The following is a 20,161-nucleotide window of genomic DNA, read 5'->3' on the forward strand; positions in this document are numbered from 1 at the left end:
CACTTCCGTTAGAAGTGGTCAAGTCATAAACACAACTTGTGCTGAAAGAAAAAAATTGAGTGAATATGAAGAGGACAGAGAGGAAAAGAGAACCTGCAGGGGTTCCTTCACCCACACCACTGGAACCTAGCAACCAGCTTCTAGATCCATCCTTGTTAAGAATTAAAAAATAAAATTAGGTTTCTGATAAAAGTGCTTTTTCTTCTCCATTAAATTACTTCTAAATAGTATTTGAGAAAATTAAAACACTATACTATAGAAATCCACCAAAACCCATCAAATTATGTATCATTTCAAGTTTCCTATAACTGGAAGCAAAATGCAAATATTAAGTCTATGAGTTTTTCCAAGAATATACTAATTTCTTCCTTGGGCTTTTCAGAAAATGACACATGTTAAGAGTATTTGTTTGTAGACATGAGAACTTGGGCAGATGAAGCATCTTGCAAAATTCAGTGGTAGTGGAATATGTTTGTAGAAACATTAGTCCCATTTCTTGAAAGGAAACCTAGAATTGTAACCAGAAAGTGCTGAAGCAGGTCTTATAAGCCATCCACGAAAATCAGCCTCAGCCCAGCAGGGATTGGCACCTTCTACCCCTCAAAAGCCTGTGAGCAGCAGAAGAGGTAAGATGACACACCTGATAGCACTTTGAAACTCTAAAGTGCCACACACACACATTCCACCATTACTGTCAGCATTTTGAACATGTCAGCCCATCTGATCGTTAATGCAGGTGAAACAAATCTTCCCTCATTGATTACGGAATGTCTGCTAAATTACAAGCACAACATATGCTGGAAAATTGTGACCACACTTCTTTAACCAAGATCCGTTCATTCTTTTATGCATAAAATAAATGTCTTGACCACAAAGGTGGGTAGGGCCCAAGGACTGGGGATTTTTTTTTTCCCACTGAAAACTGAAGGTACATTGCAGTGCAGATGAAAGGAAACTACCAGATTTAATATTGGCATTTCTTTGATAATTTGAGGATCCTTAAGCTGCTCCGTCATGGCTCAGCTCCCTGTCTGCACGCTTTAAAGTCTTGTGTTTAAGTGCACCCTGGGCCTCCCCACCTGACCAGTGTTGACACACTATTACATGCCATTAGTTACTAACAGAAAGAGCATTTATGTGATTTTTATTTTTAGCCAGAGTATCTCCCATGTATGAAGCCTTCAGTGGATTTCCCAGATGGAATAAGCTGTTCTCTCCTCATTCCTTGATTGTAGAACATACCAAATTTCATTAAAAATACTTCTTAAAAACCTTGGTGTCTACTCTAGACTGTGAGCTTCTTAAGGACAGAGTTTGAACCTTGTGGCTCCATCATCAAACACAGTGGCTGGCACAGAGTGGAGGCCAATAGGGTGCCTCTTGCTTCAACTAACACACGTTCCACATACATACACAAGGCAGCATGGCTGTCTTTTATAGTAGAAGACAGCAGAGAACAAGCATCACTCATGAATTTCTTAAAGAAAATGGGACCACACAGCCAAGTCATCTAGGCTCGTAGTCCAGAAAATATTTATGGGTATTTCTATTTGTAGAGGATATTAAAGTCTAATTTAATATGTGGAAATGTTATTTAATATTTTCAGTTATTATTGGACTAATTAAGAATAATAGATCCGTTATCATGGTATTCTGATATGCTAAGTACATCTTTGATAATCCCCAATTTTGAGAACAGCAGCAACAGTAGATGATTATACTGTTATTTGGGAAGAAGTTAGATGCTTTAACAAGAAATATATTTGTTAGAAATAATTAAAGAGATGCATTTTATTTCAAACCTCTTTTGCGTAATAATGTGGAGTATGATAAAGTGTCACAAACCAAAATGAAAGCTAACATGGTCTGTTTTTGAAAGAAATGTAACCTTTTATACCAGCTGCTTAGAGAATGCCAGCTCCGAACCTGAACCATTTTATATACAGTGAAGATGAGGTTTTTTTTTTAAAGTATGTTATACTATTTTTCCTTATAATGAAAAAAATACAAACAAGTAAAAATAGTTTGCAAAATTAAATATATACTTATTCATGATCAGTAAGTACAAGCTAACATTTCCAATTAAAACTTTTTTCTTTTTCTTTTTTTCTGGTCCAATTATAGTACACAGTTAATCTTTTTTTAATCTCCAGATTTCTGTAACTTTTTGGGGGGAACATTTCCCCATGCTATAGTATCTGCCTTTAATTCAGGAATGCAACATGAGTGGTATTTCTCTTGAGGGTCTCAATAGTAAACATAGCTTAACCAACAGGAGAGCAATTAGTTCTTATAAACCACCTGTGAAAACCATGCATGTGACCCTATAAAATACAAGATTGCCAACATCCCATAATAGGAATTCCATGGCTACTTATAATTCTCAAAGAGGTGTTTGGGCAACGCCTGTAAAACCACAGGCTGGCAAACCAAATCTTAATCCAATGCTTTTATTATCCATGATTTAACGTCAACCTATTAGAGAACTCACTCAGATTAGTTATGGCCATAAGTCAAGAAATAAACAACGATGTGGAGTAACCCCAGAAGCAATAAAAATGAACAACCTCTGATAAAACTAAGCAGAAATCACATCAGTGATAGCATGCAGTTGCTGAGATACCATAGAAAAATTGTTTCTTAATATTGATAAGAAAATTATGCATCAGTGAAAATGCAGGCTTAGAAATATAGTACTGAGAGTTTCAATTTGTGATGTCTTCACTGATGAGGGAAAAATGGAATTCTTATTACTAAAGAGAGCTGATCTCTTGGGTGTCGCTGATGGCTCTCTAAATGAGCTTAGTGTTTAATGATGCTGTACAAATAAAAAGCAGTGGGGGAAATACGAAATATCTGTATTAAATGCCATCCTGTAAAGTATTTGATGGATGGAAAAAGTCTAATGCATTTTAAATAAATGCATATCATACTATCACATATAGTGAGTCTTAAAAAATTATTACTTAGATGCACAGTCCTTGTAGTGGTAGACATGGCACTGTGAAGGAAGTCGGATTTAGAAGCTATTTCCTATTATACTTGTCAAGTGATGGAGTTGCCATTAGTCATGTTGTAATGTCCCTTCAACTTTGGTACATTCAGTGCAAAATATTTCGGGGAATTTTTTTTTTTGTACCTTTATAAAAATAAAAGGCCCTTTTGTTCCCTTGAGAGTGCTGTAAAAGGATACATACTAGCATGATGCCCGAGTAAGCATGGAACATGAAAATGGAACAGGTGATACATACAGTATGACAGGTAGTTTCTTATATACATCTTAAGGAACAGAAATATAATGAACCTATGAAAAATAAACAGAACTCACTGTGTATTTTTCCTGATATGCTGTGATTAATTGCTAGTTATTTTTAAATTGTTCTCATGCATTATAAAGCATAAAATCTGTCATTAGTTATTCATTGTATAACAGTTTGTCTTCAGCCATAATTACACACATACCACTTTGCATATACATTGTCACAGACCATCTTATTGCAAATCTTTAAAGTTACCTCATGTTGACTTGGTTTCATTTTCACTTGTGTCCCATGAAAGCTGAAACCTATGGTGCACACCATGCAGGCACTCATAAGCAAGAAAATGAATATTCTGCTATAACTTAGGGCTTAAATGAATGTACTTTCAGGAAATACATTTGTTTTTATTATATTATTTAACTTGCACTAATTTGGAGATTGGGCCAAGTGCTGCCAGTTTGGCTTGATCCACATTCAATGGTAAGTTTCAAGATTCTCCTGAGTCCCTAAAAGTTACCATGAAGCTGATCGTGTACAGGTTCATCTTTGTCTTGGAACATAACACAAATGGAAAAAAGTTTGGCAGTCAACAACTGTTGATTGAAAGACTGTTGGGTTGTTCCCTGGGCATCAAGCTCACCCAAATCCTTCCAAGAGGACTCATCACCACTATCCATCCGGTCCCCAAATGTGACGGAGCATGTGTTCCTGGAAAATCAGAGCATTCATCTTTACTCTACTGGAAGCATACTCTTGAAACTTCCAATGTTCAGCCATTCTTCTAGAGCGCAGCTTCCAAAATTGCCTGTCCGTACAGAGCCCGACATCGCTTTTTCAGGTCACTCAAGTCCAAAGGTGCTGGTCTCTTCAACTGCTGTCAAGAGTTTTTCATAAAGCATGGAGAAGGATGGGTATGGGGGGAGATCCAGACGGTTAAAACAAGTGTGAGCTCTGTAAACAGAAGCAGCAGTACATAGATTAGAACACTTTGCGTGAAAGGAGATTGGTGTGTGTGTGTGTGTGTGTGTGTGTGTGTGTGTGTTCATGCTTGTCCTTCATGTTCAGATTGGCTTGTTGCCAATTTTCACACTTTTTTCAGGGAAACTTTGAAAATGTTTGAATTTCTAAAGAGAAATAGGAGATTTAAAGAATATTTTCTTTATGTTTTCACCACCATTTAAAATCCACGTTCCATACACATTACTATTTGTTTAGTTGTCTAAGAATTGGAAAGACAAGTCTGGTTTTTTGCATGTCTTTTGATGTTAGATTTTTTTTAAAGTTTTTATTTGAATTCCAGTTAGCTAACATACAGTGTAATATTAGTTTCAGGTGTACAATTTAGTGATTCAACACGTTACGTAGACATGAATAGAAGTTTTTGCAAAGTAATTCATTTTCAGAGATCGCATTTGTGTGGATGTCCCAGAAAATCTACAGTTTTATATCTTTTTTGCGTTTTGTCACGCAGGGAAGAGCACTGAGTATCTCTGAAGACCCACCTCGTGGCTTAGAATCTCAGGGAAATTCCCTGGCTGGATTTTCCTGTCGAGGTCAGTAGACCATTGTTACTTCTTTCAGTCCTGTGCTATAATCTGTTTTCTCCTAACTCACAGCACAAAATCATGGCCATTTAAATCATTACATTAAGTATTCTTTTTTAGAAATAGCTCCCCTTTGCCAAGATAGGAAAAAAAAATATGCTTTCCTGTTATTTGCACCTGAATCACAATAAGAAATAGACAGTCTCCAAAATAGTACATCTTATCAAGAAACAAATCTGCACTTTTGACATGGAATAGGAAGCATTTTATTCTGAATGTACAACAGCTTGTTTGTGAAAGCTAAACAACTTTGACTTAAAAAAAAATGCTCCTGGATTAACATGGAATTTTAGGAGCTAAAATTATTGATGGGCTATTTTCACAAAGTCACATGTTTAAATTTTCATTCTTATAAATCACTCTAACACTTAGGAAGTAAGTTATAATTATATTCCTACGTGCAGTACAGTGCAGTGGAAAGATCAGAAGTTTGGAGTTGGACAGACCTAGCTTTGAATTATAGCTCTACCAACAAGCTGTGTGATTTGAAGTTATTAAAACTCTCTGAGACTCTATTTTCTCACCTATAAAATGAGAATCATATCATTTCTCTCAGGATATAAGGATTAAATCAAATAATAGAAGCATTTTTTTAAATCATGCTTAATATAATGCCTGGCTCACACTCTTTGACCTATTAATAAGAGATGTGTTATTAGCAACATTTCATTACCATTAAAACGACAATCATGACTCATGGAAATAATGAAAAAACAAAGACATAATAAAGCAGGTGTGTAGCCACATGCCTTATTACGCCAGGAATGCAAAGGGGCTCAATTATACGAATATCAGTTTTAGGACACAGATAGTACTGGCTCAGAGTCTGTGACTCTTGTCATTACGAACGCTAGGATATGTCAACTAATTAGTCTTTGCCGCCAACTACATTTCTTTTAAAGATTATTTATTTATTTATTCATGAGAGACACAGAAAGAGAGGCAGAGACATAGGCAGAGGGAGAAGCAGGCTCTTCGAGGGGAACCTGACCTGGGACTCGATCAGGGACCCCGGGGTCATGCCCTGGGCCCAAGGCAGACGTTCAATGGCTGAGCCCCCCAGGTGTCCCAGCCACGCACATTTTTAATAGAATAAATTATTTCAGAATTGCATTTAATATAATTCTTGTTATATCTTCCTTGCACTGGAACATCAACTTGGAAGCCTCAAGAAAGAGGTTTAACTTTTTTACAACTTGAACTGGCATACTAGAAGACAGCCCTAGGAATGATTTAAAATCCATCTTCAGTATGGAATTTTTAAATGAAGTATAGAATGATTAAATACAGTAGAGAATTATAAAATGAAGACTTTATCCCTGTTCTATGGAGACAGGAAGAAGCAGACAAGTAAAATATGTTTTGAATATAATTATTTGCCAGACTTTGTGTGCTGGATACATAATACTCATTATCCTATTAGACTAAACAATGATACTCCTTTAAATGATATTTAAAATTTTTCAATTCTTTGGTTACCAACATAGCTGAGCATCTTTCCTCAAGTCAGCTTGCTTGTAAAATTTCCTATTTTGTGATCTCTGTGTTCATCCTTGCCTGTTATCTTTGCAAGTTTTTTTTCATTGTGATAAAATATACATCACATAAAATTGATATTAGCCATTTTTAAGCACACAGTTCTGTAGCAGTATGTACATTGACAGCGTTTTGCAGCCATCACTACCAGCCATCTCTGAAACATTTAAATCTTTCCAAACTGAAACTCTGTACCCATTGAACACTAACTCCCATCCTCTCCCATCCCTGCAGCCACAATTCTATTTTCTATGACTTTGACTACAGTAGATACCTTATGTATGTGGAATCATACAATATTTGTCCTTTGTGACTAGCTTATTTTACCTAGCATAATGTTTGTCAGGTCCGTGTTATAACATGGGGCAGAACTTTCTTTCTTTTTAAGGTTGAATAATATTCCTCTGTAGGTATACACCACATCTTGTTAATCCATTCATCCATCGATGAACCTGGGTTGCGTCCATCTTTTGGCTACTATGAAAAATCTCTTCTGTACATTGGTGTACAAATAGCCGCTTAAATCCCTGCTTTCGATTCCTTTGTGTATACTCCCAGAGGTGGAAATGCTGAATAATACAGCAATTCTAATGTAAACCTTTTAAGAAGCTGCCATACTGTTTTCCATAGTAGCCATGACATTCTACATTCCTATCAGCAGTGCATAAGGATTCCAATTTGTCTACATCCTCATCGATACTTTAGTATTATTATTATTGCCGTCCTGGGAGTGTGAAGTCCATTTGTCATTTCGAGCTTCAAGATTTCTTATTGATTTGTATATACAGAGATGAACTCTTCATTATCTCCTGCTGATTTCAGCCTCTTCACTTTTTTATTTAGTTATGCATTTTGTTTATAGAGCAATATTAATCTGATACATTGTCATTCTGTCTTCAGTGTGTTGACAAGAAATGTGTTGAAAAGGTGACTGCTGGGATGCCTGGGTGGCTCAGTGGTTTAGCGTCTGTCTTTGGCTCAGGTCGTGATCCTGGAGTCCCAGGATAGACTCCTGCATTGGGCTGCCCTCGAGGAACCTGCCTCTCCCTCTGCCTGTGTCTCTCTCTAGGTCTCTCATGAATAAATAAGATCTTAAAAAAAAAAAAAGAAAAGAAAAGGTGATTGCTATTGCTTACAGCTAGTAAGAGGTTTTCTTGTCTATGCTTTTCGTGGTAGTGTTGTAGGTCAATTTTGGGGACAATTCTTAAAAGAGTAACTCGGCGTAATTTTGAATAGATACGAGTGAACTCATTTTCATGAATTGAGCCACATTGGGTGAACTGGGAAATAAAGATAATTCAGGATGACCCATTCTCTAGATAAGCAATAATCCCTAATTAATGTTTTAGTTGCTTAGGACAGGACTGTAGGTGCAATTTACCAATCACACCCTCGTTAAGCCTGTTCCTTCCCTCTTGACAACCAAATATTTTCCCTTAACTGAAGGCTGGTTTTAACTAATTCAGAATGAACAAGATGGTCACATACACGGGAAGGAGAAGTCATTCAATGTTTCAAGCCCTCAATCAAGTCCTTGTACGTACTTAGTTGCATAATTTTAATTCATGGTGGTTTTGTGGTAGGCAAAATTCTGTGATGACCCACTATCTAAGATGACCCATGCCTTGTATAACCCCCCATCTCTTGAGTGTGAGGGGGACCTGTGACTGCCTTATAACCCATGGAGTATGGCAAAGGTGAACGTATATTTCAAAAGTAATTAAAGCTTATCTGTGGATTTTAAGTTAATTTAAAAGGGTGAGTATCTTGAATTGGCCTGACTTAATTAGGTGAGACCTTTGTAAAAGCATCGGGGAGGTCAGAGACTCACTCTGTCGCTGAATTTAACCTTCCATGGATTCTATAGCTACAACTCTGCCAACATCCTGAAAGAACTTGGAAGGAGGTCCTTCACCAGCTGAGCCTCCAGATGAGAATACTTTCTCCAGATGAGAATCAGTCCTGCTGATACCCTGATTTCAGCCTTGTGAGATGCTAAGCAAAAGACCCAGCTAAGCCATGCGTGGACTCCTGAGCCACAGAAACAGCAATGTAACTGTGTGTTGTTGTAAGCTACTAAATTGGTGGTAATTTGTTATGCAACAACAGAAGATCACTGGAGGTCTCAAGGTAGTAGAACAGTTCAAGAAAAGGAGGTACGTGTGATGAATGTAATAGAATAGAACCACCCAGGCAAGGACAGGTAGTGGACACAGCTGGGAGCAAACAGCTGTCCTGTCATTCTCCTGGGCTTCTGAGCAGAGAAACAGGAGCTCTGCATGTCTCTCCGCAGTTTGTGTTGTACCTTTGGAGAAACTATAGTATCTTACCCAGTAAATCCATATGCCTGAGTACTCTTTTCTCTAAAGACTCAGATCTCAACACCCAGGGAAGGACTGGACTACCGTTTTTGATCCTCTTCAGTCATAAGACACAATCACCATTACTGATCCATAATCTAAGATGATCACTGCTTCCTAAGTTATATCTAGTTGTAAAACCTATAGTTACTGTAATCGACCTCTTCCTCTGAATAAACTGAAGAGCCTCTCTAGAAAATGTTTCATGAGGATGGGAAAGAATATATTGTGGAGAGGGAAACTGCAGAAAGATTAAGTGGTTTTCCCAAGGTCAAAGTTGAGTCAGTGGCCAAATCAAAAATAGGAACCCAGCCTAGGGGAAGTCCAACATTAAAACGAAAGTAGGAAGACTAATGCTCATTGGCTCTGTTCTTTCAGTTCTTTTTGGAAGTCTGAGTGTTAGTTTCATCCTACCGCTAACTGAACTGCTAGCCCTAAAATCCTACTAGATTACATATATTTTGAGGACAAGGATTAGCAAAATAAAGCTTCAAATATTTTTTTAAATGAATGACTCAATCACAACATGCAGTAGGCTCTGGGGAAAACAGTCCGGATTAGGTCAGTCCAGAAAACCCTGGGAGATACCGGGGGATTTTTAGGCTTAGCTCAAACCATTCAGTTTTATCAGAGAAACTCTGAGGGACACACTGGATGCATCAGAATCACCCCTGAAGCTTGTTTACAATGGAGATTTTTGACTGTACCCCCTAAGATTCTAATTCAGAAATTTGAGGGTGGGCCTCGGGATCTGTATTTTAACAATCACTCTAAGTTGAGTCCGATGCAGGTGGTCTCCACTATTCGAGACATCAAGCGGCTCAGAAATAAGATATCTACATTGGCTATCTACAGCATTTTTATGCTTGCAAAAATTTCAAAACTCCTTATAAACAAGGCAGCATTGCTAGTAAGGAAATTGAGGAATAGTGTGGTTAAATAAGTTGCCCAATATTTACCATCAACCTGTAGTATGAGCCAAGAACGGGGGAAAAAAAAAAGCAAAACAAAACACAATCCTCTGAGGCTTTTCACACCCCCTCTCCCACCCCATTCCATGTCCTAAGAAAACTCTAGCAGAAAATAACAGGAGGGCCCTTGGACTATGTTGATATTGGCAGCAAAAGCACATCCAGTTATTCAGTCTCAATAAAAGGACATTTTTCAAATCTTTCAAAGCCAACTACACTAAGGCTATAATGAGTTTACCTCATTTTAATCTTTGCAGCCAGAACCACTCAAGGAGGGCAGGTCTGAACCCATCTTTGGGAAAGCATGCTGGCACCAATAAAAAGAAAATTTAAAGCCCTCCAGACATCTGGTCTGACTTAATCTCTTGGTGCTTTTTGTATTCTTCAAATGTTAACCAGGAAGTCGCATGCTTACCCTCTTTTCTTTCCTATGCATAGTCAAGTCAATTAGCCAAATCCAGTGAGCCAGAAATATCACAATTACATCTAAATTTTCACAATCAGTTAATTGATTAGGGAATTTCTCTCTGTGTGTACTTACTTATTCATTTATTCCCTATTTTCCCAGAACTGATTTTGGTAACTTATAAGGACTCAAAATATGAGACAAATAAGAAATTATAATTAGAGTTTTAAAATAAGAGAGAAAACAAGGGACAGCGAGAGAGGGAGAGTGAGGAGAAAACCATGGACCTCATTTTATCCAGTAGATCTAGTCCTAGAAATAAAATGTATTTGAATCTAATAAATGCTTTTTATTTGCACTATGATTTAGAAAGCACTTTATTAATACTCTCTTTCTTCAGTTGGCAGTGATGACTAATCCTTTAGGTTTCAGTTTTCTGACTCCTATTCCCACCTCTTCATCAAGTAATTTATAAATAAAAAACAAATACAAGTATTCTGTAAAATTCCTAAGGAATCTTAGAACAGATCTCTTTTGAATGTCAAGATTTCTTTGGGGAAAAGTGAGTAGTCCTGACCTAAATTACCTGTCAAATCCACACTTTGCCTATGTGAGAGTGTCCACAAGCCCTTCCTTAAGGGAAACAGTGTGGCAGCAGTTGTAGTTGTTGGGGCTGGAGGCAGGAGGGGGACAAGGGGGCAGGGCCAGAGTTGGCTTGGAGCTGGCCTGTGGAGTAGACAAAGGGGGGCTTCCTCTGGGCTCTCAGGGCCTCTAATTTAGAGTCCAATGACTCCTCAGGCAGCATCTAAGCCTGTTCACCTTGTAGACCCTCTTTTCCTATTTCTCCCTTTGAAGATGCCATATTTTGAAAAATTGTCTTTCCCAAAGTGCCCTGATGAAAAAAAAAATCAATTTTTCAATTTGCACAACGTTTCATTTATTCCTTCCTTCATTGAGTGAATACTTACTGAGCTCCTATTGCATGCCAGGCACTGAGCTGTGCCCTGGTAGACGAGGGAGAAAAACCCACGAGGAAAGTTTACACTCCGGCAGCAAAGTAAGCAAGCAAATGGGCCCCCCTAAAGCTTGCGCAGTCTGCTGGGGTGGGTATCTGGCTGGGGTGGGTAGGCACTGAAATTCAGCCTACCTCTGGCTCTGCTCACCAAACCACCAGCCCTAACTCAGGGCTGCATTTCTCCACAAGACTGCAAGAAAGCTTTGTCTAGTGAATCCAAAAGATCCATATGAGCCATTAGTGGCCCTGCACACAAACAGTTTTAATACACTGAGTTAAAAGTCTGCTCAGCAGAGGCAGGAAAGGCTTTAAGTGGACACTATTTGTGTCAAGCCTCAAAGGATTTATAAGTGTGTAGGGGTTTTCTGGATAAACAACCAGGAGAAGGATGTTTCTAGCAGACTGCCCGGAAGTATGGGGAAACATTGCATCATCAGGAAACTTGAGAAGTAAAAGTGCTTGAGTGACAGTAGCCGAGGCTGGACCATAAGCCAGTTGAGAAGGCACGACCACATCAGGAAGTGAGGTGTGTTCATGCAAAGACTTTTTACATTTATTCCATAGATGAAAAAGGTAGCCAGTGACTAGGCGTGGGGAGTCCGATGGCAGAGGTACCATTAAACAAAGCAGGGAATCCAGGCAACCGGTAGGGGGTAGATGATGAATTCAGAGCTTGTAATCAGCATGAGAAAGTCAAAGTCACCAATCACACAGAATGATAAAATTCAATTAAAGTAATCCAGCGATTATTGTTAGCCTAGATAGATTCAGAGACACAAATAAAGGTAAAACTGCCACTAGGACTTTTTTAAAAAAAAAAAAAAAAAAGATTTTATTTTTCCATTTGAGAGAGAGCAAGAGCTGGGGTGGGGGTGTGCAGAGGGAGAGGGAGAAGCAGATTCCCCACTGAGCAGGGAGCCAGTGCAGGTGATCCCAGGACCCTGGGATCATGATGTAAACCAAGAGTGGGATGCTTAACCAACTCAGCCACCCAGGTGCCACCCATTAGGATTTTTTTTAAATAGTCATATTTTCTCTAATATCACCATTCGTATCTTCTTAGACCATGAGATTTAAAGCAGGAGCTCCTGCTAAGACTAGTTTACAGACATTTGTGTGACTCATGGTGGCACAAGAATAATTCCTGATCCTCACCGGGTATTTAGTAAATGTGGATCAAGGGAAGGGAATTCTGGCCTTTACTAACCCCACTACTCGTCTGTCATATGCCATTTGGTGGCCATAGATGTTAGCTCTAAAAGCTAGATATTAGGAACACTAGTAATGATGGTGGATCTATTGAATGATGTGTTAGGTCTCATTTTAAGCACCTGGCATGTATTATCTCAGTTCATTCTCAAGGCAACTTCATAATGTAATCACTCATATTTATTTCAATTGCTTAGATGAGGGTACGGAGATACAAAGGTGATTTTGGTATATCTTGTCTGGAGTGGTCCACAGGCATACCCCAAGTTTAAGAATTCACTAAGAACAATATTCATGGAGTACAAATTACGTGCCAGGACTCAGCACTAGGGCAAAGCCACATTCAATTCCAACAAAGCCCCTGTTCTCACAGGCTTATATCCTAGAGGGAGAGATAGATAATCAATAAGTAAACCAATAACTAAGCATAATGATTAGACTGGGGTAAATCTAGGAAGGAAATAAGGTGTAACAGAGTGACAGACGCAGAGGGAGAAGTAACATGGAGGGAGTTTGTGAGGAGAACAAGAATTTCTTGGCATTTTTTAATAAAATCTTTTCATAAGAATAAAAAGCAGAGTTTTAAAAGTGAAAATAATTTTATTTTTTTTAAAGTTCCAGTCCACTAGAAAAACTACCTCCCTGAAACAGCCATTTCAGAATTAATTTTTGCTTATTTCTTAATTTGGGTCAGCATTTCATTGATAATAATCTCCAGACACAGTCATTTTCAGAAAGTTTCTCCTCTTCGACAAAGCCACTATTCCCCCATCATTACTGCAGCTGTCTAAACTCCTCAGGCCCGTCATCCTACTTGGCAAGAACCCTCAGAGATGAACATATTAACTCCACACCATGCTGGGAGAGAGCACTTGCCCTGCATTTTCTAGGCTGGCATGTTAGCATCCTGTTTGCTGGAATGTTTAAGAGCAATTGCCAAAAAGTGAATGGACTGTCTCATTAGTCCATCAGAGCACTGGGGGATAGGAAATCTACAAAAATTCAAAATACATACCTAACTACCAAGCACAAAGCAGAGGAAGCGCAGTAATGTGTTCAGGCTATAAGCCTTGGCAGAGACACCCGTCTGCCTCCATCATTATTTATCATCTGGGTCTCCAGTTACTTCGCTACCACAAGAGAGAAAAAAGAGCCATGGATTCAACTTGTACTGGCTTCAGAGACAACCCTATATACTTTAATACACTTCTTGGCCCACAATGTGAGTAGTCCTACCACAAAGGGAGGCTAGGAAATCTGAGAAAATAAGACCCACATTCGCTTGCTTGAAAGGCTGAAAGGCCCTCAATCATCCATGACCAGAGAGAACAGTATGCCCTTCTGTTGGCCAGAAGTGCCCACCCTCATCTTGTACAGACACTTGCAACTCTCCAGGGTACAGCCTCTCATGCCTGACAGGAGGTGATGCCAGACTTCTCAGAGAATACATTTATTAAGTTAAGAAGGACATCCATCCATTTTGGCACCAGTCTGTTCAATGCCATATTTTACATGTGAAACACTGTCTCATTAATAAGAAAAAGAAATACATCGGGAATGGCCAGCATGAGACAGACCAGCTCTTCAGGTCTGCAACTTAAACCAATCAGGACACGGCACGAAAAATGGCTTCGGTGTATCTGACTTGATGGTCGATGAAATGGCCTCAATCATATAAAACAATCTCTTCAGACTAGAGCTGATCTTGCAGATCTGTTTTACACTGAAGTACACCCCACATTTCATAAAGGATGATGACAATGTTATCAGCAAAGAAATCACTTCTGATAAAACCATATGGTCATGCATTGAAGTTCTTCTTTTTATGTTTTTCCTCCAAATGTATGCCTTTTGTGGAGCACATTCTCATAGTTATAGCAGTCGGGTGGCTTATAGAAGATTCAAGATCCAAGGTTAGAAAGAACATAGAGGAGCTACTATCTCTAAGGACTCCCATATACATTACTCACTCATTTGTCACACACTCTTTGAGCATGGCACTATTAGTCGTCTTCTTCAGAGAAGGATCTGGCCTCTTGCTTAGGAGCAGATAGCCAGCATATCACAGAGCTTAGATCTGCACCCATGCCTCTCCACTAGAAAAGCTGAGGGTAAAGAAGACTAGCTGTTTCTCCTTGTCAGATCTAAAAAGTTAGGGCTTGTTATAGACAAGATAAGAAAATAGTCTGCTTGTCTGGTGTGCTTTGTATCATCTCTATTTATGCTTTTTTACAAACTGGGTAAAACTAGGAATCTAGAGCCAACCTTAGGTCATGATGAAGAAAGGAAGAAACAATGCCTGTTGCCCAACTGTGTGTATGCAACGATACTAAAGAACATCATCATTTATAATGAGTCAGCACATGAACTTCCTGGAGCCCTCAGGGGGAAGCAGAAAAATGAATCCAGCACGACCCTCAAGATTTTAAACAACCTGTCAGTGTCACTTCTTGCTCAAACCTAATATACTACCTTTTCTCTCTGGCCTTTTGCACATCAAATGATCTTCGGGGTTCCAGAATTAGCTGGTGGCAGGGCAGGACTAGAACCCAGGTCTTCTGGTGGCAGGGCAGGACTAGAACCCAGGACTTCTAACTCCCCACTCTGTGCTCTTACCAATACACTACTGCCTGACATTTGTCAGCCACTCCTAACTGGATGCTTACTCAAAGCCAGGGTCAGCAGTGAATGCTTTACATGAATGATTTCATTTAATCTTCAGAATTAGCAACCTACAAGGTAAATAAGGAAACAGAAGTTCAGGAATATGAAGCAACTTCTCCAAGAGCCCACTGTGAGTAAGCAACAGAACTGGGATACGGCCCAGTGTCTCCAAAGCTAGGCTTCGTGTCTACATCAAATCACTTTTCTCTGCTCATTAAGTTTGGTGAAAATTGCAGGGTTCAAATGTCAACAACTGATATATCTGCTTATTGTGACAGTTTATTCCATCTACTTTACAAAAATAAATGTTTAGAGAAACAGATTTCAAGAGAAATGTGACACAATTAATCTTCCCTTTCCTGCCTCCTTGACACTGATCCTTGAGTTTTTCAGAATGGTAAAAAGCCTTTATCAGAGAGTGTGAATCTGCTTTTGAGATATAATTATGTGTTGGGGGCGGGGGGTGATTCAGGAGTAAGTAAAACACTTCTTTAAATAATGAAATTACAGTCCCAAATCTGGAACATCAGGTATGCCAGGCAATATCTGGGTGTTTGGATGTAGCGCCTCTGTTCCCAGATTGAGATACACCCGAGGTGGTTGGGGTGGCTCAGGCCAGCCCTGAGTTTCAGTGTTCATCACCGTCTGTATCTGTATTTTCAGTACTTCTCTTTTCATGTGTTAAGACTTAGAACATAACTCTTAAGAAACGTCTTGTGATCACTAAGAAGTAAGACTTGTTAATAGGTTTCTCAAAGTCACTTGCACTTAAAAAAAAAAAAAACCTCAGGATGACATCTTGGGGTACCTAATCCCACTTGAGAAGATCATTTAACCTCCTCAGATTGCAGTTGTATTATTAATAAAATGAGAGGCAATCTGAAGTTTTCTTTTTACCTAAAAAATACAGTACTATTACTGCTGATTAGATAAAGAAGTTTCAAAACCAACTCTTCTCCATTCTTTTTATTTGTTCCATCCTTTTCTTTTGTTTCAATTCTAGTTATTGCCATTCAACCTCAAACACTTTTATTCACAACTATTACCTTATAGGCACTTACATATCTACAAGTAGTAGCAAAGCAATTTTTTGTTACTCCAGGGAAATGCATCATCTTATTATGAATCAGGAGAATGCAATGCAGAGAGCATTCACATGGAATTAAGGCATGTACAATCTAAGCTAAGGAGGCATAGAGTGCATTAACATTATTTAATATTATTTAGAAACCACAAAGGCAGCTTTTAGGGAAGGGATTCTAAGTAGTTATTAATATAAACTCAAAATGAGAGCTTCTGGGAACATCTAAATTTTCGAGTCATAATCACAAGAAACCACAGCATGACGACCAACATTGTTTTACTAAAGCTAACAAATGCTTTGGTTATGATGCATATTTTTACTTCAAGAGAAGATATTTGCAAATGATGTATCTGATAAAGGGTTAATAGCCAGAGTATAGAGAGAACTTATACAACTCAACACCACAAAACACAACTCAATTAAAAGTAAACCAAAGACCTGCATAGTTATTTTTCCAAAGAAGATGACCAACAGACACATGAAAAGGTGCTCAACATCACTCATCATCAGGGGTATGCAAATCAAAACTACAATGTGATACACATTACACCTGTCAGGATGGCTAAAATAAAAAAGACAAGAAGTAATAAGTGTTGGCAAGGATTAGGGGAAAAAGGAACCCTTGTGTATTGTTGGTGGGGATTCAAACTGGTGCAGTCACTATGGAAAACAGTATGAAGGTTCCTCGAAGAATTAAAAATAGAAATATGGGATCCCTGGGTGGTGCAGTGGTTTAGCATTAGCACCTGCCTTTGGCCCAGGGCGCAATCCTGGAGACCCGGGATCGAATCCCACATCGGGCTCCCGGTGCATGGAGCCTACTTCTCCCTCTGCCTGTGTCTCTGCCTCTCTCTCTCTCTCTCTCTCTCTCTCTCTCTCTCTGTGACTATCATAAATAAATAAATAAATTTTAAAAAAATAAAAATAGAAATACTGTGTGATCCAGTAATCCCACTACTGGGTATTTACCCAAAGAAAACGAAAACATTAATCGAAAAGGATATAGGCATCTTGATGTTTACTGCAGATTATTTACAATAGCCAAGATATGGAAGCAATCCATATTGATAGATGACTGGATAAAGAAGAAATGGTGGGCACTCGTGTCGCATGTGCATGCACACATGCACAAATATTACACAGCCATGAAAAGGTTGAAGTCCTACTATTCGCAACAACATGGATGAACCTGGAGTGTATTTGTTAAGTGAAGTCAGACAGACAAAGACAGATACCCGATGATTTCATTTACATGTGTGGAATCTAAAAACCAAAACAAATGAATAAACAAACAAAAAGCAGAAAGAGACTTACAAAGAACAAATTTATGGTTGCCAGAAGGGAGGGGGAATGGAGGACAATCAAAATAGGTGAAGGGGAGTGGGAGATACAGGCTTTCAGTTAGGGAATGAATCAGTTATGGGAATAGAAGGCACAGCACTGGGAATACAGTCCATGATACTGTAACTGCGATGTGTCCGGATAGATATTAGCTACACTTGTGAGCACAGCCTACCAAACAGACTTGTCAAATCATTATGTTGTACACGTGAAACTAACATAACATCACGTGTCAATTTTACTTTAACAAAAAAAGAAGAAAAAGACAACGCATATATGCACTTTAGGTATGATCAAGAAGATCCTTTCTTTGCTCCTCTATTTAGAAAGGTGATCGAAGATAAGTTCATTTTAACACTTTTTTTCCACCCTCCCAAACTTTTAACATAGAAACAGTAATTAACCAATACATACGCAAGTTAAAGTTCTCCCTAGAATACTGGAATGACAGTAAAGAAATGTTTTTCTATTTTACCTGGGAAGAGCAGTGATTTTCCCCCATTTCTCCACGCAGAATCTTCTTGGGCCATTACTCCCTCGGAGAGAAGCAAATCCTTCATAGGGAATGCTGGATGTGCCCGTGACAAACTACCAACCCAAGAAAACAGAAGAACAAAGTGAATCGAGGAGACTAGCTGCCAAGGAACACATGGTATCACTCTCACGCAGGGCTCTTTGGGAAGAGCAGCAGGCTGCGTGCTGGTGGGAAAGCCAGAAGCGAAACTCCATGGGTGCGGAATACCCTAACACAAGGATTCTCTCAAAGACCTGGAGAACTCTAAGGGAGAGCAGTGCATTAAAAAGGGGGGTGGATGCAGAGGGTTTGTAGCAGATAAAGCATCCTGCTCAGGAGACTAAACTGGGTATATTTCCCATTAGAAATTAATAAAGTGGGTGTATCAATTAACCAAAGTCCACTTAGCATCAGTACCCACTCAATTTGAGGTGAACATATTTGAGGACCAAATCGTTAAACCAAAGGACCTAAGGCTTGGTCTACTCATGAGCCTGGGCCCGAGTATCCAGAAGGCCTACTCGTGTTTGATATTTCTTTGGCTGCAATAAACCAGCAATCGCTGTCTAATTATAAACACTACAAGAAAATAACAAGCTAGTTTTTCCAGTGTCCTTGAACTTCATTGTTATCCCAAGTTCGTGGAAAGTTAGATGGAAGAAAAGAAAGGATTCTTTATCAAAGACGTGGTCACTTCCTAAGGGATTAAAAGCCATCTTTCAGTTGCTATAGACGCTGCTCTGCAGAGTGCCCTGCGACCTCTTACTGAAGGGACAAAAGTGCCCTGAAGGCAGGTGGTTTTTCCTGGGATTCTTGGGCTGGAGTTGGTACTTCCTCAAAATTCTAAAGAAATGCTTGGACTTGGTTGAGGATGTTCTGCATAGTGAGGGAGCCACAGAACCATACAGTCAGAAGTAATAATGTATCCTGAAATAATGTATCCTGCATTTGCAGATAAGCATAGGGTATTTTTACTGAGGACTCAGCCAATGTTAAAAACATGCAATTCCAACAATAATGATATTAATGCATTAAAAAGATTAACTAATGGTATCTTACCTGTAACAACCTTAGTCGTTGTTCATTGTTGAATCTTTCCACTGCAGCCCAGAACCACCGAATTACAATATGATTGTCATGATATCCTATCAAACCAATGAGGAAAGCCCATATTACTTTAATTTTTCTATGTTAGGATGACATGACACCATGACATGCCAACAAAAGACCTCCAGACATAAATCATTATCTTGGATTCTTTACAGGTTGTTTATAATTTAAGACTAAGGAATAAGGCCTTAAACATGGTCACATGAGTGTCAAAATTCAAACAAAAACACTAACTGAAACTAGGAGGTCTCTGTTTCCATTTAGTGGTCGGTAAATAAAATAAGGGGAGAAAAGAACAACAAAGTTCTTATTTTAACTATCATTTCTGAAAAAGATAACTGCTGTTACTGGAAATGCTCAACTCTTTTGATCATTCATTTAAGAAATAATTTTCAAGTAGCACTATGCCAAACACTGTAGGAAGCTCGGAGGTAACAGAGGCAAAGAAAACAGACCCTTACAGGCCTTCTGGTAAAGGAGAGACCACTGATCAAGTAATTATACAAATAAATACATAAATGCAAGCTATTTTAAAATTGCATATGATGCTCATATTTTTAAATCAAAGTACTTTTTGTTAATACAAAGGAAAAAGTAATCTTATTCCTTTAATTTCTTCACCTAATAAATCCCGAATAATCATTAGCCTAAATGTCACTTCTATTCCATACTTTAGTAGGATTTAATAAAATGTCAGAAGTATCATCCCCGGGGTGGATTAAGGCAGTATTGTAGGTTTAAAAATCTTTCAGTGAAGAAAATTTGGGTTCAGAGAAAAGGCTGATGAAGATAAAGGTATGCTTAGTGATCTGAACCAAAAGTCTGACATGTGTAATGTGCATAAAGCCACTCTAATCTAAGTCAGCAGAATTAAGTCAAAGGTAGAAGGTGGGTATAAAAACTACCTTAATTTGAATTTTTGCTCCCATGTTTCAGTGGTTGTAGAATTTAGGGGGAATTTTGTGTTACTGTCTACCATTTGATCACTGATGCCTAGTGCCCTTTGGACAAGAAATGGATCCAAGGGAAGGGTAAATATAATTATACTAGACATGGTGATGTATAGAGTCCATGTCCATTTGGCAGA

General features: G+C 38.7%; 1 protein-coding gene across 3 annotated transcripts in view; it reads right to left on the minus strand.

The window, feature by feature from the left end:
- Positions 1–1,776: 1,776 nt before the first annotated feature.
- HECW2 (HECT, C2 and WW domain containing E3 ubiquitin protein ligase 2) overlaps positions 1,777–20,161 on the minus strand; it is a 356,852-nt gene continuing 338,467 nt past the window's right edge. For all 3 annotated transcript variants that reach the window (XM_055345429.1, XM_055345430.1, XM_055345431.1), the window contains 3 exons: positions 19,024–19,109; positions 17,926–18,038; positions 1,777–4,211 (listed from right to left, as the gene is read on the minus strand). In XM_055345429.1, the coding sequence (XP_055201404.1) occupies positions 4,100–4,211; positions 17,926–18,038; positions 19,024–19,109 (311 nt within the window). In that variant the 3' untranslated portion in view covers positions 1,777–4,099. The remainder of the gene's footprint in view (positions 4,212–17,925; positions 18,039–19,023; positions 19,110–20,161) is intronic.

The sequence above is a fragment of the Nyctereutes procyonoides genome, unplaced genomic scaffold (genome assembly GCF_905146905.1).
Source record: "Nyctereutes procyonoides isolate TBG_1078 unplaced genomic scaffold, NYPRO_anot_genome, whole genome shotgun sequence".
Lineage (NCBI taxonomy): Eukaryota > Metazoa > Chordata > Mammalia > Carnivora > Canidae > Nyctereutes > Nyctereutes procyonoides.